At 50.5% G+C, this 16123-nt stretch overlaps 1 protein-coding gene across 5 annotated transcripts in view; it reads right to left on the bottom strand.

The window, feature by feature from the left end:
* The window catches only part of ZNF678 (zinc finger protein 678), a 119886-nt gene extending 113042 nt beyond the window's left edge, over positions 1–6844 (bottom strand). For all 5 annotated transcript variants that reach the window (XR_004433806.1, XM_033196985.1, XM_033196981.1 and 2 more), the window contains exon 1: positions 6668–6844. Coding sequence is in view for 2 of the 5 variants with exons in the window: in XM_033196981.1 (XP_033052872.1) it covers positions 6668–6697 (30 nt within the window). In the remaining 3 variants the exon portion in view is untranslated. The remainder of the gene's footprint in view (positions 1–6667) is intronic.
* Between the last annotated feature and the right edge of the window lie 9279 nt (positions 6845–16123).

Here is a 16123-nt window from a genome sequence, read left to right as displayed (position 1 = left end):
TTTAGGAAGCCAAGGCGGGAGGATCACAAGGTCACGAGATCGAGACCATTCTGGCTAACACGGTGAAACCCCACCTCTACTAAAAACACAAAAAATTAGCCAGGCATGGTGGCGGGCGCCTGTAGTCCCAGCTATTTGCGAGGCTGAGGCAGGAGAATGGCACCAACCTGGGAGGCGGAGCTTGCAGTGAGCCCAGATCGCGCCACTGTATTCCAGCCTGGAAGACAGCAAGACTCCGTCTAAAAACAAACAAACAAACAAACAACACAAAAAGAAAAGGGAGAAGAGCAAAATTTCTTCCCTCATTCTCAAGTGGAAAAATTAAGTTTCTTCCTTATAATTTGTATTTGCTCCTACAACAGACAGGTCTTGAACTCCTGGACATTGGAATTCCAGTGGGCACTGGATTAGAAACATGAAAGAGAGTTTGTGGGGAAGAAAGCAAAAAAAGAGAAAGGTGCTCTCAAGGATCCACAGGTGGGGGACAGTGAAGGATTGAAGGAATAATTGGTTTATGCTCAGATACTGGTCCATGTGGGGCTATGACCCTGACTCATTTCTGTGCTGGAAAATGACCTTATAATCAGCTAGTCCAGAAGCCCAGATTGATGAAGCGAGCAGGTTGTGGCTACAGAAACAGTATCTGAGGCAGGGGATATGCCAAGAGTCCTGAAGACACATGTGAGATTTTTGGTTGGAGACTCTAGAAGCAAAGGTGTTGTACGTGAAATTCCTGAGAGTGAAGCCTTGTTCTAGAAGAGGCATGGCCACATCGATAGTTAGTGGCTATGTTCTTGAGTGGGTGGGCACCATGTGAAAGCAGCTGTGGGGAAAGGGGGTCTGTTTTCAGAACTCCTTCCCTCTAACTCCTCAGTCCTCTCTCATCTTGGGAGGACATCTGGAATCACAGGACAGTGCAGTGTAACAGCCTGTAAACAGAACAGAACCTCCCTTCACTAAGAAAGGGCATCTGCCTCCAGCTGCTGCTCCTGCACTTTTGACAAAATTTCTGACACCAGATGTGTGCAGTTTCCTGAACACCAACCAATTCTCCAACACCACTGGTTGCTCAACAATTCAATTCTAACACCATTCAGTTTGCACAGACCTTGCAAGGCCAGGGCTCAGTCCCACATCACTGCCCCCACTACAGAGGCCAGTCACATGCACCAGGGACCCATCTATACTTATTGAGTGATTGTCTGTAAGTCTGGGACTCCCATAACCCCATACTCAAGTTCAATAATTTGACAGAACTCCTCACAGAACTCAGCAAAACATGTAGTACCAGTTTGTTATAAAAAGTACATCTCAAAACAGCCAAATGGAAGAGCTATATACAGTAAAGTGGCAGGAGAAGATTGGGTGGGTAGGCATTCCTGGTAAATAGATGTGACTGAAGAAATTCCTCATCCTTCATGTTCTCAAAGAGCAGCTGAATGAAAAGAAACACTCTTCTAATTTTGACTTATGATGCTCCCTTTTTTTTTTAAGCTATTACAAAGCCAGACACAGACTGCAAATTCCCATTTTTGTCTCACAAACAATCACCTGAACAATTCTCTTCAGTGGTTAAAAAAAAAACCAAAAAACAAAAAACAAAAAAAACCTTGTTCACCAACCACTGCTTAACCCATTTATGCTGGAGGTGGCAAATTTTTCTGTGGGAAAAATCAGACCATGGTGATGACCCTGAGCAGTAGGGTCATCTAGTAGTAGAAAGTATAAATAACTCCCACGAGCTTAGTGCTCCAATAATGAACACTAGGCATAAAAGGGTTTAGCTTCTCTCTTTCTAGCAGGCCCCAGAACTTTGATGCATACTCAGCCTGAGGCAGCAAATAACCCCTCTTTATGCCCCTCCTAAACACAGGCTGACCTCAGGGTGAAACATTCTCTGATCTAGGATCTAATTTTGGCAACTTTCATCCTGTCCTCCCGCTTCCACATTCTTTCTAGTCTTGTGTGTTCCCCCTTCAAATAAAGCCCTTTTCTGCCTAACATTTCAGATGACTGCAGATATAGTTGGTATTTTTCCCCTGTTGCAATACTCCTTTAAAATTAAGTAACTTTTTATGTAAATCTAAATTAGCTTTATTTGACAAAGTCTAGAAACAGCCCAGGACGACGAAATTTTATCCTCAGAAAGAGCTTCTGAACCCGTCTTCCAACCCAACCTCATTTGCATCTGCCCATGGATCTCCCACTTTCCAGGGCTCTGTAGCTTCTCTCAATGTAAAGGGCTCTTCCATGCTTGTGTGAGCAGGCCGGGACACCTGCAAGGGAGGCTCCTCAGGAAGAACTAACTGGGCCTTCAATGACCTTCTTTTGCAGGTTCAAGATTGGCCTTAACTTAGAGTCACTGGGCTCAGACTTCTACTTTCCAGTCAGGGCTATTCATTTAGTTTTAAATGAGAAAATGCCTAGTGTTTGAAGAATTCAGCAAAATCAGCCAAAGACAGTGTTTATAAAAGGGAATAAAATTGTAAGACACATTTTACATTTCAAAAGGAAAGGCCGGCCGGGCGCGGTGGCTCAAGCCTGTAATCCCAGCACTTTGGGAGGCCGAGACGGGCGGATCACGAGGTCAGGAGATCGAGACCATCCTGGTTAACATGGTGAAACCCCGTCTCTACTAAAAAATACAAAAAAACAAGCCGGGCGCAGTGACGGGCGCCTGTAGTCCCAGCAACTCGGGAGGCTGAGGCAGGAGAATGGCTTAAACCCAGGAGGCGGAGCTTGCAGTGAGCTGAGTTCCGGCCACAGCACTCCAGCCTGGGCGGCAGAGCGAGACTCCGTCTCAAAAAAAAAAAAAAAAAAAAACAAAAGGAAAGGCAAAAGTGTCTATTCCTTTCAGATACAAAAATGTCAATTAAATATTTCTATAACAGATCATTTAGGAAACACTTACTAAATGTGAGCCCTTCTAAGAGGAGCCATGTCCCATCTCCTAAAACTTAGCATTGAATTTGGATGTCCAGATAATTGAATACAGAACATTTAATGTCACAAAGTATCCACCCTGTAAAAAAGAGGAACTGATGTTTCATGAATCTATATAATTTACCAATTAATCTACCATACTGTCTTGTGAAAGTGAATTTCCTATAGGCATAGTGAAAAAGAGATGTTTCCTATTTTTTCCCCTGGTAGAATTCCCAAACTTAAGCCCTGAGATTCTGTTTGAAATCACCCTTAGGCCGGGCGCGGTGGCTCAAGCCTGTAATCCCAGCACTTTGGGAGGCCGAGACGGGCGGATCACGAGGTCAGGAGATGGAGATCATCCTGGCTAACACGGTGAAACCCCGTCTCTACTAAAAAATACAAAAAACTAGCCGGGCGAGGTGGCGGGCGCCTGTAGTCCCAGCTACTCAGGAGGCTGAGGCAGGAGAATGGCGTAAACCCGGGAGGCGGAGCTTGCAGTGAGCTGAGATCCGGCCACTGCACTCCAGCCCGGGCGACAGAGCAAGACTCCATCTCAAAAAAAAAAAAAAGAAATCACCCTTAAAATAGAATAGAACTGAGAAACTACTACACTCACTCTGATGAAGAAAAAGATAAATGAGTTTTTTTAACAAATGAAATACATGACTACATATTTTTTCCTAGAATTCACCACTTTCATGTCCTTTGTAAATATTTTCTAACCTTTCAAGCTCTACTGATAAAGGGATTATATATACTTAATAAAAAACTGATGATGAAATAAGTGAACAAATCTTTTTAAGGTGACAAACTCAGGGAGTAACAGTGCTACCTGGAACACAGACACATCCGACTCAAGCGCCAGGTCAGGCTATCCTATAACCTGGGACATTCTCCCACCCCCATTCTGCTCACTGAAGTGGTCACTGACCACCCTGTCTGGAGACATTGCACTGTGCCTCACTGTGTGCTCCAGGGATGTTTTGCTTTGCATGTTCTCACATCAGCTCACTGGAGTAGGTTTTGCTTGTCCTTTGGACTAGTTTTTCTCCCTTCACAAGTCTGAGAATACAGAGGGCAGGAATTATTTCTGTCTTTTCCCAGCTCCACTGACGTGTCTCCAGACAATGAAATTGGGGGTTGGGAGAGAATGTCTAAGAGGTTAGCTTTTTAGATGAAGGGTGCACCAGAAGACTTCTCTCAGCCCCAGGACATCCAGCAGCTCCACTGAGAGGTTCCATCCCCACGCCACAGGCTGTCCTCTGGGAAGAAAAAAGACCCAGCAACTAAAATTCACTAGATACTCCAAGAGACATAGCCACTGTGGGCATCTTGGATCAATTCTGAAACTCAGGATTATTCTGAAACTCAGGACTAGGATAAGAGTGGCTGACGGGCCAGGCGCGGTGGCTTACACCTGTAATCCCAGCACTTCAGGAGGCCAAGGCGGGCGGATCACGAGGTCAGGAGATCAAGACCATCCTGGCTAACACGGTGAAACCCTGTCTCTACTAAAAATACAAAAAATTAGCCGGGCAGGGTGGTGGGCGTCTATAGTCCCAGCTACTCGGGAGGCTGAGGCAGGAGAATGGCGTGAACACGGGAGGCTGAGCTTGAAGTGAGTCGAGAGTGCACCACTGCACTCCAGCCTGGGCGACAGAGAGAGACTCTGTCTCAAAATAAATAAATAAATAAATATAAATAAAAAAGAGTGGCTGAGAATACAACAAACTGTAAAGTTTCCAAAGTGGAACCTCACCTCAAAGATATTGTACAAGGCGTCTGTGCCTAGGAAAGATAAAAGCAGAGTGCCACAAATATTTCTTCACAATAGAGTGCCAGGGAGTTCTTCTCTGCTTTTACAAACAGAAAACAAATCTTTAAAGAGCGCTACAAGCATGGGTAACTAGTGAAACCTAATCTCTACAAAAAAATAAAATAAAAAGAATTAGCCGGGCATGGTAGCACACACATTTAATCCTAGCCACTCAGGAGGCTGAAGCAGAAAAATCACCTGAGCCCAGGAGTTGGAGGCTGCAGTAAGCTATGACAATGTCACTGCATTCCAGCAGCCTGGATGACAGAGCAAGATCCTCTTAAAAACAACAACAAGCCAGGCATGGTGGCTCATGCCTGTAATCCCAGCACTTTGGGAGGGCAAGGTGGGCAGATCATGAGGTCAAGAGATCGAGACAATCCTGGCCAACATGGTGAAACCCCATCTCTACTAAAAATACAAAAATTAGCCAAGTGTGGTGGCGCACACCTGTAGTCCCAGCTACTCAGGAGGCTGAGGCAGGAGAATCGCTTGAACCCAGGAGGCGGAGGTTGCAATGAGCCGAGATCATGCCACTGCCCTCCAGCCTGTCAACAAAGCGAGACTCCAACTCAACAACAACAACAACAAAAAAAGCTGGGCGGGGAAAAAAACAACAACAGGCCAAGGGCCGTGGCTCAGGCATGTAATCCCAGCACTTTGGGAGGTCAAGGCGGGGGGATCACAAGGTCAGGAGTTGGAGACCTGCCTGACCAACACGATGAAACTAAAACACAAAATACTAAAAATACAAAAATTAGCCGAGGGTGGTGGCGCGCGTCTGTAATCCCAGCTACTCAGGAGGCTGAGGCAGGAGAATCGCCTGAACCCGGGAAGCAGAGGTTGCAGTGAGCCAAGATCGCACCACTGCACTCCAGCCTGGGCTACAGAGCGAGACTCCTTCTTAAAGATAAAACAAAAACAAAACAACAGCAGCAACAACAAAGAGTTCCCTCCAATGTTCTGTGAAAAAATGATTAATTAAAATACTGTGCCTGGAGTATGCAATAAAAGACAAATAGCTGACAATGTTGTGAATTGAAGAGGTGACGGTGGTTTTTGTGAATTTTGGAAAGAAACTGAAAATTTAGTATTTTATTGCAGGCCAGAGTTAGGCTGGGGGAACAGGGGAGGGGATTTGAGACCCTGCTTTCCATGTATTTGGAAAATGCAGGGGAAAACCAGTCTCTTGTGTAGTGTTAAAATAATTAGCAGGCAATTAGACAGATGTGGCTCTAGTGTCTTGCGTTTCGACATGAAAAATACTAGTAGCTCAAATGCACTTCCTGTTAATGACTACCTTAAGTGGAAACAAAATCCAGGTTCAATCAATCACAAAACTCCAATTAATCTCTAATTAAATAACCAGGAAATTTCCACCTGTACAGTCCAAATAAAGTGACTGTAACTGTCGCCAGTCAATTATTAAATTTGGCTTGCTTCCTCATGCACCTTACAAAAGACTTTCCTTCAAGCACCTCCTCCATAAACCCACAAGCCACACACCATAGCCGGGTGCTCTCCCATTCCTGAAACTCCCTTTGCTCAAACAAACTCTAAAGCTTTAAGAGTGACTCCCTTTATTTTTCACAGGAAAAAGGATGGACTGCACAGCTAAGATGAGCCCTATGGAACAGCCCTTCCCACGCATGTTTCGCACACCGAGTTGGGCTTCTCCCCGATGACCCTCCCCTCCGGACCAAGCACACAGTTTGGGGGACTGGCGGGGTTGCAGCTGCCGGGGCGGAGGCCCGAGGGGAAGCCGCGGCACTGCGATGGGAGGAGAATCACGCGGCAGCCTGGCCCCGCCCCTACCCAGAGGTGACAGATCCCACAGGCGCCAGCCGAGACTCCGGGCCGCGGACTCCGGAGCTGACGCGGAGAGGCCGGGCCGCCATCTTGGAATACCCTCCAGGGAACTCTCACCGTTTTCCGGCTTTCAGTGTGTCCTGGCATCTTAGCTACGTAACTCCCAGCACCTGCAGGTCACAGAGAAACCAGACACTGCAGCAGCAGAGTCACCAGGGCCTTCCGCAGCTGAGGATAAATAGCGGAGAAAACGCGACAGAAGCTCCACCTGGAGCGCAAGACAAAGGCCCCGCCAGATCCCGGAAACCGCCTCTGCCTCTCAAGTTGCGCTCCTGATTGGACAATTCCCACGTCAATGTCCCTGATTGGACAGGGCTCCAGGACCCTCCTCCTTTGGTTATGAGTGACAGGAGATGAGGTCAGCAAAGGAGTTGAATGAGACTGTTAATAAAATGGGCAATTTTTTTTTGTATCTTTCCAAAATTGTTCCATGTCTTTACATGCATACCATCTTTAATAAAGGGCGCACTCTTAAGCCAATCTGCAATCTTTGTTTCTGAGTGTCTAAACAGCGTCATCATCATCTTCTGTTGGAGAGAAACCTGAAGATGAGTTTTCCTCCCAAAGCACAGACCAGTCAGAAGCCGAGGCGTGCTTGGGAATGCTGGCGGGTGGAAAGGGGAGGCTGCCTGTGCATTCCGGTGCGCCTGTGGGACTGTCCTCGCAAGCAGGACCCAGCTGTAGAACAGGAAATGCATGTGTTTCTGACCAAAGGGGACCTGCTGTCCACCCGCCTCCTCTGCTGGGCAGTGCAGCTAATGGTTGGGGTATTTACATCCAGGCAGGTGTCCCAGGCCAGTCCCCTGTCAACCTATCATAATAAAAAAGTCAGAATCTATTTTCAAAAGTATAGTCAAGGGCACATGTTCAGGATACCTACCGGAGAGCACAAAGTTGCCCTGAATATACACTCCAATTAGTAGCCATTACAAGTGGATTTTGAGAAAAGACGCAGTTCCTAAAATTTTCATCAAAAATTTACATTAAAATCCATAAGCCACTGGCTGGCTATACATTGTTCTTTGTATCACAAATTCCAGATGAGGCAGGTCGTTAGGAACAACATACCTTTAAACAATTGCCCCTGGGAAAGGGTGTGGAGATGCGTCTCAAATCCCATACTCAAGTCTCTCTGGGCCAGAAAAATCTTTTGTACCTCACAGAGCTTCAGCTGTTCAGAGCTACTCTTCTTTTCTTATTCCCATAGTCAGTACACTTGGACCCTTAACAAGAAATAAGTTCAAACAGAAAACTTGCCAAGCCACAGGAATAATGGCCTGTCAGTGCCCTCCAGGAAGCTGATTGTCACCTTCCTTCACCACCCTTTCCACTGCTTCCCCCCAACACACATATCCTGGATCCCGGGAGAGAGGGGCTGAGGCACACCCAAGACACATCTCACGACCACCACGAGCAAAACCAACCCCCACCCCCCCGACCCCCCCACACACAGACACACACTGGCGCACTCGCGCGGGTACACACATACACACACACAGAGAAAGAGACAGATAGCTTGAGGGAGAGCAAGAGAGAAAAGGATGGAGAGAAAAAGGGAGGAAGAGAGAGACAGCGATAGAGAGAGAGAGAGAGACAGAGTGACGGAGGGGAGAGAGAGAGAACGCGAAAGAAAGGGCGCAAGGTGGAGGGGGAAGAAGAGAAAGGGTGAGGGAGATAGCCAGAGCCATACAACCTTAGAGAGGGAGTCCTCTGCTCTGGTAGACAGGGCCCCATTGAGCAGGCCTGGGTAGGGTGGAGGGTGCTTGGGCTGGGCCAGAACAGGGTGGCAGGCCGCCCACGCGGGTGAACCAAGGGAGCCCTGAAACGTGTTTTTTCTTGGATTGGTTGATTTGGGGGTGCGTTTCTTAGGGTTTTTCCTTTGTTGGCTCCTCCCTGTCCTCTTGGTGCGGTGGGCCCCGAGATTTGTAGTGTGTTCCCATCCATCTGGCTAGAGCGGAGGCGCCGAGCGTGCCCACGGAGCCGGAGGCCTGGGTCTCTCTCGTGTCCTCGGGACTAGAGTTTACACGAAGTTGGTGGCAATGGGATTCTGGGTGCACAGGGACAGTTGTTTTGGTGGCTAATGAAGGCAATGACCTTCCCCGAGGGGGAAGCAGCCCATGCGTTCTGGAGCGGGGGTCTTGGCTGGCGTCTGCGGGACCCGCTGCCCCTGCCGGCCCCTTCCCTGGGCTTGGACGGTGGCGGCGACGCCGCCTGATTGAATTGAAGTGCTTGCGCCTCCAGGGAGCAGGAAGACACCCAGGACGGCAGGGAACCCGCCCCTACGCCTTCAGAGTCGGCCCGGCCAGCTGCAACCCCGGCTCCTGCTGGGGCTGCCGCCAGGCGGGAGAGGTGGGATGCTGCTACCTGGCGGTGGTGCAGGGGGGGGGGGGGGAATCCCCAGGTCCCGGGCTGCTGCGGGGCCTCAGGAGGGCGGTTAGGGGGAGCAGAGTCAGAGGGCGGTTAGGAAGCAAGCAGATAAAAGGGGAACGTTAGGAAGAGTCAGAGAGCGGTTAGGAAGCAAGCAGACAAAATCCCTTCAGCACCCGGTTTTCCCGGGCGGAATCCCATCCAAGCACTCACCCAGCCGACCCTGCTTAGCTTCACTAGATCAGAGGAGATCGGGCGCCTTCAGGTTGGTATTGTTATGCCCAGACCGTTTGTTCCCCGAAAAAGACCACCAGAGTCCAGAGTCAAAGCCAAGCGGCAAGGATCTTTAATGCAAGTTCGAACTTGGTCCCTCCATTCTACAACATACAGGAGGGCCCTGAACAATGCGTGCGCTTGCCTTTTATAGCCTAATGTAAACAGGACTTGTAAAGTTGCAGAGGAACGAGGGAATTCTCTAGGTTACAGCATTACAATTGGTTAACATTTTAAGTTTATACATTTAGCAGTTTTTTTATTGGTTCCCGCGCTCTCACAAACGGCTGTGTTCTTATCGGGGATTTTCCAGGTGGTGTCTTTCTAAAGTTGAGATATATGGTAGTCTTTGAATTGAAAGATATATGGTAGGGAGACATATGGTGGGATGAGCCCAGGAAGTTGAGGGATATATGGAGGGGAGACATATGGTGGGATATGTTTATACTGGGCTCAGGAAGTTGAGAGATATATGGCAAGCACTAGTAATTAGAACAGAAAAAGAACAAGACAGGGACTTTCACATTGCTTGTCTATACAACATCTGAAATCTATAGATAACATTATCGGTTAGGTCCGGCGTCAACTTTTAACTAGGCTCAAGGCGCCACCCGGGCTGTCTGCCTGTAGGGTCAACTTCTAACTAGGCTCAAGGCGCCCCCCGGGCTGTCTGCCTGTGGATTTCATTTGATCTCTTTCAGTATGGACGTAGACCCTGACAGTGGCGCCTGGCCCCCCGAAGAACTGGGTCCAATCACGCGTGCCAGACTCCAGGCGTCCCCGCCACCCCGGGGGCTCGGATAGGGGACCCCAGAGCCGCTCGCCCGCGTCCAGGATGGGCTGCTCTCCCCCTCTATGCCTGAGCACCGCGGGCCGCCGCGCTGCGCCTTCCGTCGGCCTCCTAGAGCCTCCGGCAGTAGCTGGCAGCCAAGTCCCCCGAACACCACGGCGCCGCTCTGCTGCCGAACCGTGGCGTCAGAGGCCTCCGTCCCCTGCCCAGGCTTCGGGCTCTCCGGGCGGCCTCCCTTCCGCCAACGCTCCAGGCCTTCCCCTGCCTCCCGAGCTCCCGAGCTTCCACCACATCTGGCCGCTCAGGACAGGGCCTCAGTGCCCAGGCCCTCCGGTCCTCCACCTTAGCGCTGAGGGATTGTTTTGGATCCCTCGCCGCCCGTCCTGCAAACAGACACCCACACAGAGACACACAAAGACACAGACACACACAGCTTGAATGAGAGCAAGAGAGAGGGGTGGAGACATAGAAACGGAGGGAGAGAGAGAGACAGTGATAGAGAGACAGTGAGTCAGGAGAGAGGAGGAGGAGGAGGGGGGAGAGAGAGAGAGAGAGAGAGAGAGAGAGAGAGAGAGAGAGAGAGAGAGAGAGAGAGAGAGAGAAGGCGACAGAAAGAGCACCAGGTGGAGGGGAAAGAAGAAGAGAGAGCGTGAGGGACCGAGAGAGCCCTAGAGCCTTGGAGAGGGAGCGTTCTGCTCCAGTAGACAGGGCCCCTTTAAGCAGGCCGGGGTAGGGTGGAGGGGGCTTGGGCTGGGCCAGAACAGGGTGGAAGGGCTAACGGAGTGACCCAAAGGAGCCCTGAGACGTATTTTTTGTTGGATTGGTTGCTTTGGTGGTCCATTTCGTAGGGCTTTTCCTTTGTTGGTTCCTCCCTGTCCTCTTGGGGCAGTGGGCCCCGAGATTTGTAGAGTGCACCAGTCCCTCTAGCGAGAGCTGTGGCGCCGAGCATGTCCACGGGGCCGAGGCCTGGGTCTGTCTCCTGTCCTTGGGACTGGAGTTTATAGAAGTTGGTGGCAAAGGGATTCCGAGTGCACAGCGACGGTTTTCCTGGTGGCTGGCGAAGGCAATGTCTTTCCCCTGGGGAAAGCAGCCCATGCGTTCTGGAGCGGAGGTCTTGTCTGGCGTCTTGTGGGGCCCGCTTCCCCGCCCCTTCCCCCGGCTTGGACGGTGACAGCGGCGCCGGATGAGTGAATTGAATTCCCTGGGAGTCCCGGGAGAGGGAAGACACCCGGGACGGCAGGGAACCCAGCCCCTGAGCCTTTGAGGTTGGCCTCGGTCCGCCCCGCCCCGAGCAGCGAACTAGGCTACTGATGGGTTGGCTGCCAGGCAGAAGGGGTGGGAAGCTGCTAACTGACGGTGCTGCAGTGGCGGATGCCCCATGAGGAGGTCCCGGGGTACCGCGGTGGCGCAGGCGGGTGAAAAAGGAGGAGCAGAGTCAGGGGGCGGTTGGGAAGCAACGCGATAAAAGGGGGAAAGAGGGAGGGAGCGGGAAGCCAAAAAGCCTACAGTACCCGGTATTTCCAGGCGGTCTCCCAGTTAAGTACTAACGAGGCCTGACCCTACTTAGCTTCCAGAGATAAGACGAGATAGCCGCTGGCTATTCTCTACAAATCACAAAGACATTGGAACCTTATATTTACTATTTGGCGCATGAGCTGGAACCGTAGGTATAGCTATAAGCCTTCTTATCCGAGCCGAACTCGGTCAACCTGGCAACCTGTTAGGTAATGATCACATCTATAATGTTATCGTTACGGCTCATGCATTTGTCATAATCTTCTTTATGGTTATACCCATTATAATTGGAGGCTTTGGAAACTGACTAGTTTCCAGGGTGGTATGGCCATAGACGCCTGGCAGCCCCAAGAGCTCCGCTCAGTCTTGCGCGCCCGACTCCAGACATCCCGGCAACCCCGGATCCACAGGGCTGGGATCAAGTATCCCTGAGCTGCTCGACAGCGGCCGGGCTAGTCCGCTGGCCCCCTTTACCGGCCACTCTCCACCTCTACGTGCAAGCACCGTCCGCCGCCTGGCTGCGCCTTCAGCTGGCCTCCCAGAGCCTCCCGCAGTGGCTGGTGGCCAGGCCAAGCGCGAGACCGCCATAGCGCCGACCTTCTGCCGGGCGGGGGCGCCAGAGGCCTCTGTCTCCCGTACAGGCTTCGGGCTCTGGAGGTGGCCTCCCTTCAGCCGAAGCTCCAGGCCTCTCCACAGCTCCCGAGCTCCCGAGCTTCCACCATATCCGGCCTGCTCAGGACCGGGTGTGCTCCGAGGCGTCAGGGCCCAGGGCCCAGGGCCCAGGGTCCTGGTATCCCCTCCGGTCCTCTGCCTTAGCATTGAGGGACTGTTTTGGATCCCTCGCCGCCCCTCCTGCAAGGCCCCCTCTTGCCCCACCCACCCAGAGCCTCCAGGGCTGCCCAAGGGCAATCAGCCGACCCAGTCCTGCAGGCGCTCTTTCTCACAACGCCTTCACCCCGGTCCCCTGTCCCGACGAGAACCCAGCCTGTGGGCAACAAGGGAGCCAGGTGGGTTCTGCTTTGTCCCGCGCTGGCACCAAAGCCGGCAGCCTGATCCTGGGAGAGGAGGGCTGAGGGACACCCAGACACAACTCACGACCACCATGAGCAAAACCACCCATTCACACGGGAGCAGGCGCGCGACCACACACACACAGCTTGAAGGAGAGCAAGAGCGAGAGGGATGGAGAGAGAGAAACGGAGGGAGAGAGAGACAGCGATAGAGAGACATGGGGGGGAGACAGAGAGAGCGCGCGAGATGGAGAGGTGGAGGGGGAAGAAGAGAAAGAGAGAGGGTGAGGGAGCTAGGGAGTGAAAGCGATAGAGCCTTGGAGGGAAAGCGCTCTTCAAGCCATAGAGAGAGACAGGGTGAGGGAGGCGGGGGAGAGAGAGAGGGAGAGGAAGAAGAGAAAGAGAGAGGGTGAGGGACCTAGAGAGGGAGTCTTCTGCTCTGGTAGACAGGGCCCCTTTGAGCAGGCCGGGGTAGGGTGGAGGGTGCTTGAGCTGGGCCAGAACAGGGTGGCAGGGCCGCCCACCAGGGTGGGCCAATGGAGCCCTGAGACGTGTTTTTTCTTGGATTGGTTGGTTGCGTTGGAGGTGCGTTTCGTAGGGTTTTTCCTTTGTTTGCTCCTTCCTGTCCACTTGTTGCAGTGGGCCCCGAGATTTGTAGACTCTCCTGGTCCGTCTGGCGAGAGCCCTGACGCTGAGAGTGCCCATGGGGCCTGAGGCCTGGGTCTCTCTCGTGTCCTTGGGACTGGAGTTTACACGAAGTTGTTGGCAATGGGATTCCGGGTGTACAGTTACGGCTTTCCTGCTGACTGGCGAAGGTAATGTCCTTCCCCCGGGAAAAGCAGCATTCTGGAGCGGAGGTCTTGGCTGGCATCTGTGGGACCCGCTGCCCCTGCCCGCCCCTTCCCCCAGCTTGGACTGTAGATGCCGCGCCGGATGAATGAATTGAATTGCCTGGGGATCCCGGGAGCGAGAACCTCCCAGGACTGCAGGGAGCCTGCCCCTGCGTCTTTGGGGTCCGGCCGGGCCCGCCTCTCCCGGCGCAGCGAGCCAGGCTCCTGCTGCAGCGGCGGCGGCGAGGCGGAAGAGGTGGGATGCTGCTACCTAGTGGTGCTGCAATTGTGGACACCCATGAGGAGGTCCCGGGCTGCGGCGGGGACGCAGGCCTGCAGAAAAAGGGGAGCAGAGTTAGGGGGCGGTTGGGGAGCAGGGCGATAAAAGGGGCAAACAGGGAGGAAGCAGGAAGCCAAAATGCCTTCAGCACCCGGTATTTCTGCTGTGGGAAACTGAGGACCAGAGAGACAGATATGGGAAAACAGGAGGATGTTTATATTAAGGTACACACTGGTCCAGTGGATCCCCATTCAAAAAGCTGAGCGTTGAACAAAAACAGAGTCTGGCTTATAAAGGCTAGCATACAAGAGCAAAACAAAGGCAGTAAGTCATATATTGACAGGTCACGTAATCTATAGCATAACTGATGACTTGACATAACTTGTGGTTTTGTAGCTGCTTCGAAAGAAAAAACAAGAACTGTCTAAATAAAGACATTTGTCTTTTTTTTTTTTTTTTTTTCCTTCACGCTTGCTCCAGAGGAGGGGTGTCTGGGGCCTATTCCGTTGGTTATCTTTTTTTTTTTTTTTTTTTTTTTTGAGACGGAGTCTCGCTCTGTCGCCAGGGCTGGAGCGCAGTGGCTGGATCTCAGCTCACTGCAAGCTCCGCCTCCCCGGTTTACACCATTCTCCTGCCTCAGCCTCCTGAGTAGCTGGGACTACAGGCGCCTGCCACCTCGCCCGGCTAGTTTTTGTATTTTATAGTAGAGACGGGGTTTCACCGTGTTAGCCAGGATGGTCTCGATCTCCTGACCTCGTGATCCGCCCGTCTCGGCCTCCCAAAGTGCTGGGATTACAGGCTTGAGCCACCGCGCGGAAGCGAGCTTGCTAGGTACAGGAAAACTTGTTCTTTTTTTTTTTTTTTTAAACCATTCTGGGCCTTGGCTTTTACTTGTCAGACTAGGTCACTGACCTTCTTAAAGCCTTGTCTGTTACTTTTCTTGGAGTGAATGAATGTAGTACTTATTGTCATTATTTTCAAATTTCTGCCTCAGTTTTCCCCTTTGATGCTTTTTATAAACAAGATTTTAATAGAAAGCATCACTATTACTTGATTCTGTTTGAAAGAACAGTTTTTCTTTTTTAGGAACAGGCTGATATTTACACAGAGCCATTAGTTGAGTGGTAGTCTGCTTAGCTACAATTGCCTCTATAGTTGATTTAATGCTCCTAACCAGGAGGGGTAAAAGACAAGGAAGTATCAAGCAACCTCCTAGTATGACTGGAACTACTCCTGTTAATGTTTCGAATACACTGAAAGAGGTGAACCGGCCTCCAACGATGGAATCAGGAGTCCACCCTTTCCAGGTCTGGACTGGAACATGGGCTAATTTTCTCATTCTTGCAGTTATTTGGGTAATAGCTTTTCTATTGTCATCGATTTCTAGGCAGCAATTAGTTAGATTAAACTTTCCACATACTTCTCCTTCCTGGGCTAGGAGATAGTCTAAAGCCAGTCTATTTTGATAAATGGTGTTTCTAATTTTTGTGGCCTGTTGGGCCAATAAGTCTAATGCATTTGCTGTTTCATTAGTGATAATTTCAAGGACTGCTTGCAGACTTGTGATGTGGTTAAGCATGTAAATTGGGGTGCAGTACCCCCATGACCTATCTTGTGCCCAGGTAACTGGCCCACAGTATTGAATTATTCTTTCAGGTGGCCAATCTGTGTCTTTCTAATCTCCTATTTTATGTCTTTTTATGTCTACATTTCTTTGTTTCTTCCTTTAATTTCATCATAGACAGGATACCCTAAGGTTTCCTCTTGTTGCAGTGGAAGCAAAAAGAAAGACAGCCTAATTGTTCTAAGTACACAAGCCCCTGTCCTTTTGGCTGGTAACTGTTGGTTGGCCCGTGGCCCACAAATCCAATAGAGACAAGAGGGTGCCTGCCAGGTATTTAGAACTTCAAGCTGATACCAGGTGTGATTTAGAGAAGAGAAACAGGAGAATGGATTTGGATGAGGTGATTTGAAACTATTTTTACCTTGCAAGAAAGTGATTTCTTAGTGTTTCATTATAATATTGCAGTACTAAACGTATTAATTCTTCTACTGGGTCTGTAAAAGCTTTTCCTCAATGAGCAACACAGTATCCCCTGATAATAGAAGCTTTTAAGAACCAGAAGCTTGAACTTGTGGGCGTCGGTTCAGGGCAAGAGTCGGACAGAGTTAAGTTATCTTGTGGCATTACCTCTTTTGCTTTCTAAGGCTACTGGTTTCCTATGTTAGTTCCTCCACAAATATAACATGAGGAAACGCCTAGGCTGCTGGCAGTGTTTTCAGCCAGCTGAGCAAACAGGTTCTCGGCTAAAGGAGGAGGCCCTGGTAACTTCTAGTCTACATGCTTATAGAATGACTTAAAGACCTGGAATTTTTGCTGGTCTGGATGGGTCCAGGTTCCTTTTTTGATACATATAGGTAGGGTATATGATAACATATAGGTCAGTT

The sequence above is a fragment of the Trachypithecus francoisi genome, unplaced genomic scaffold (genome assembly GCF_009764315.1).
Source record: "Trachypithecus francoisi isolate TF-2019V2 unplaced genomic scaffold, Tfra_2.0 Lachesis_group5, whole genome shotgun sequence".
In the NCBI taxonomy this organism is placed as follows: domain Eukaryota; kingdom Metazoa; phylum Chordata; class Mammalia; order Primates; family Cercopithecidae; genus Trachypithecus; species Trachypithecus francoisi.
Note: the sequence above shows the minus strand (reverse complement) of the source record. Positions and strands in the feature narration are given on the sequence as shown.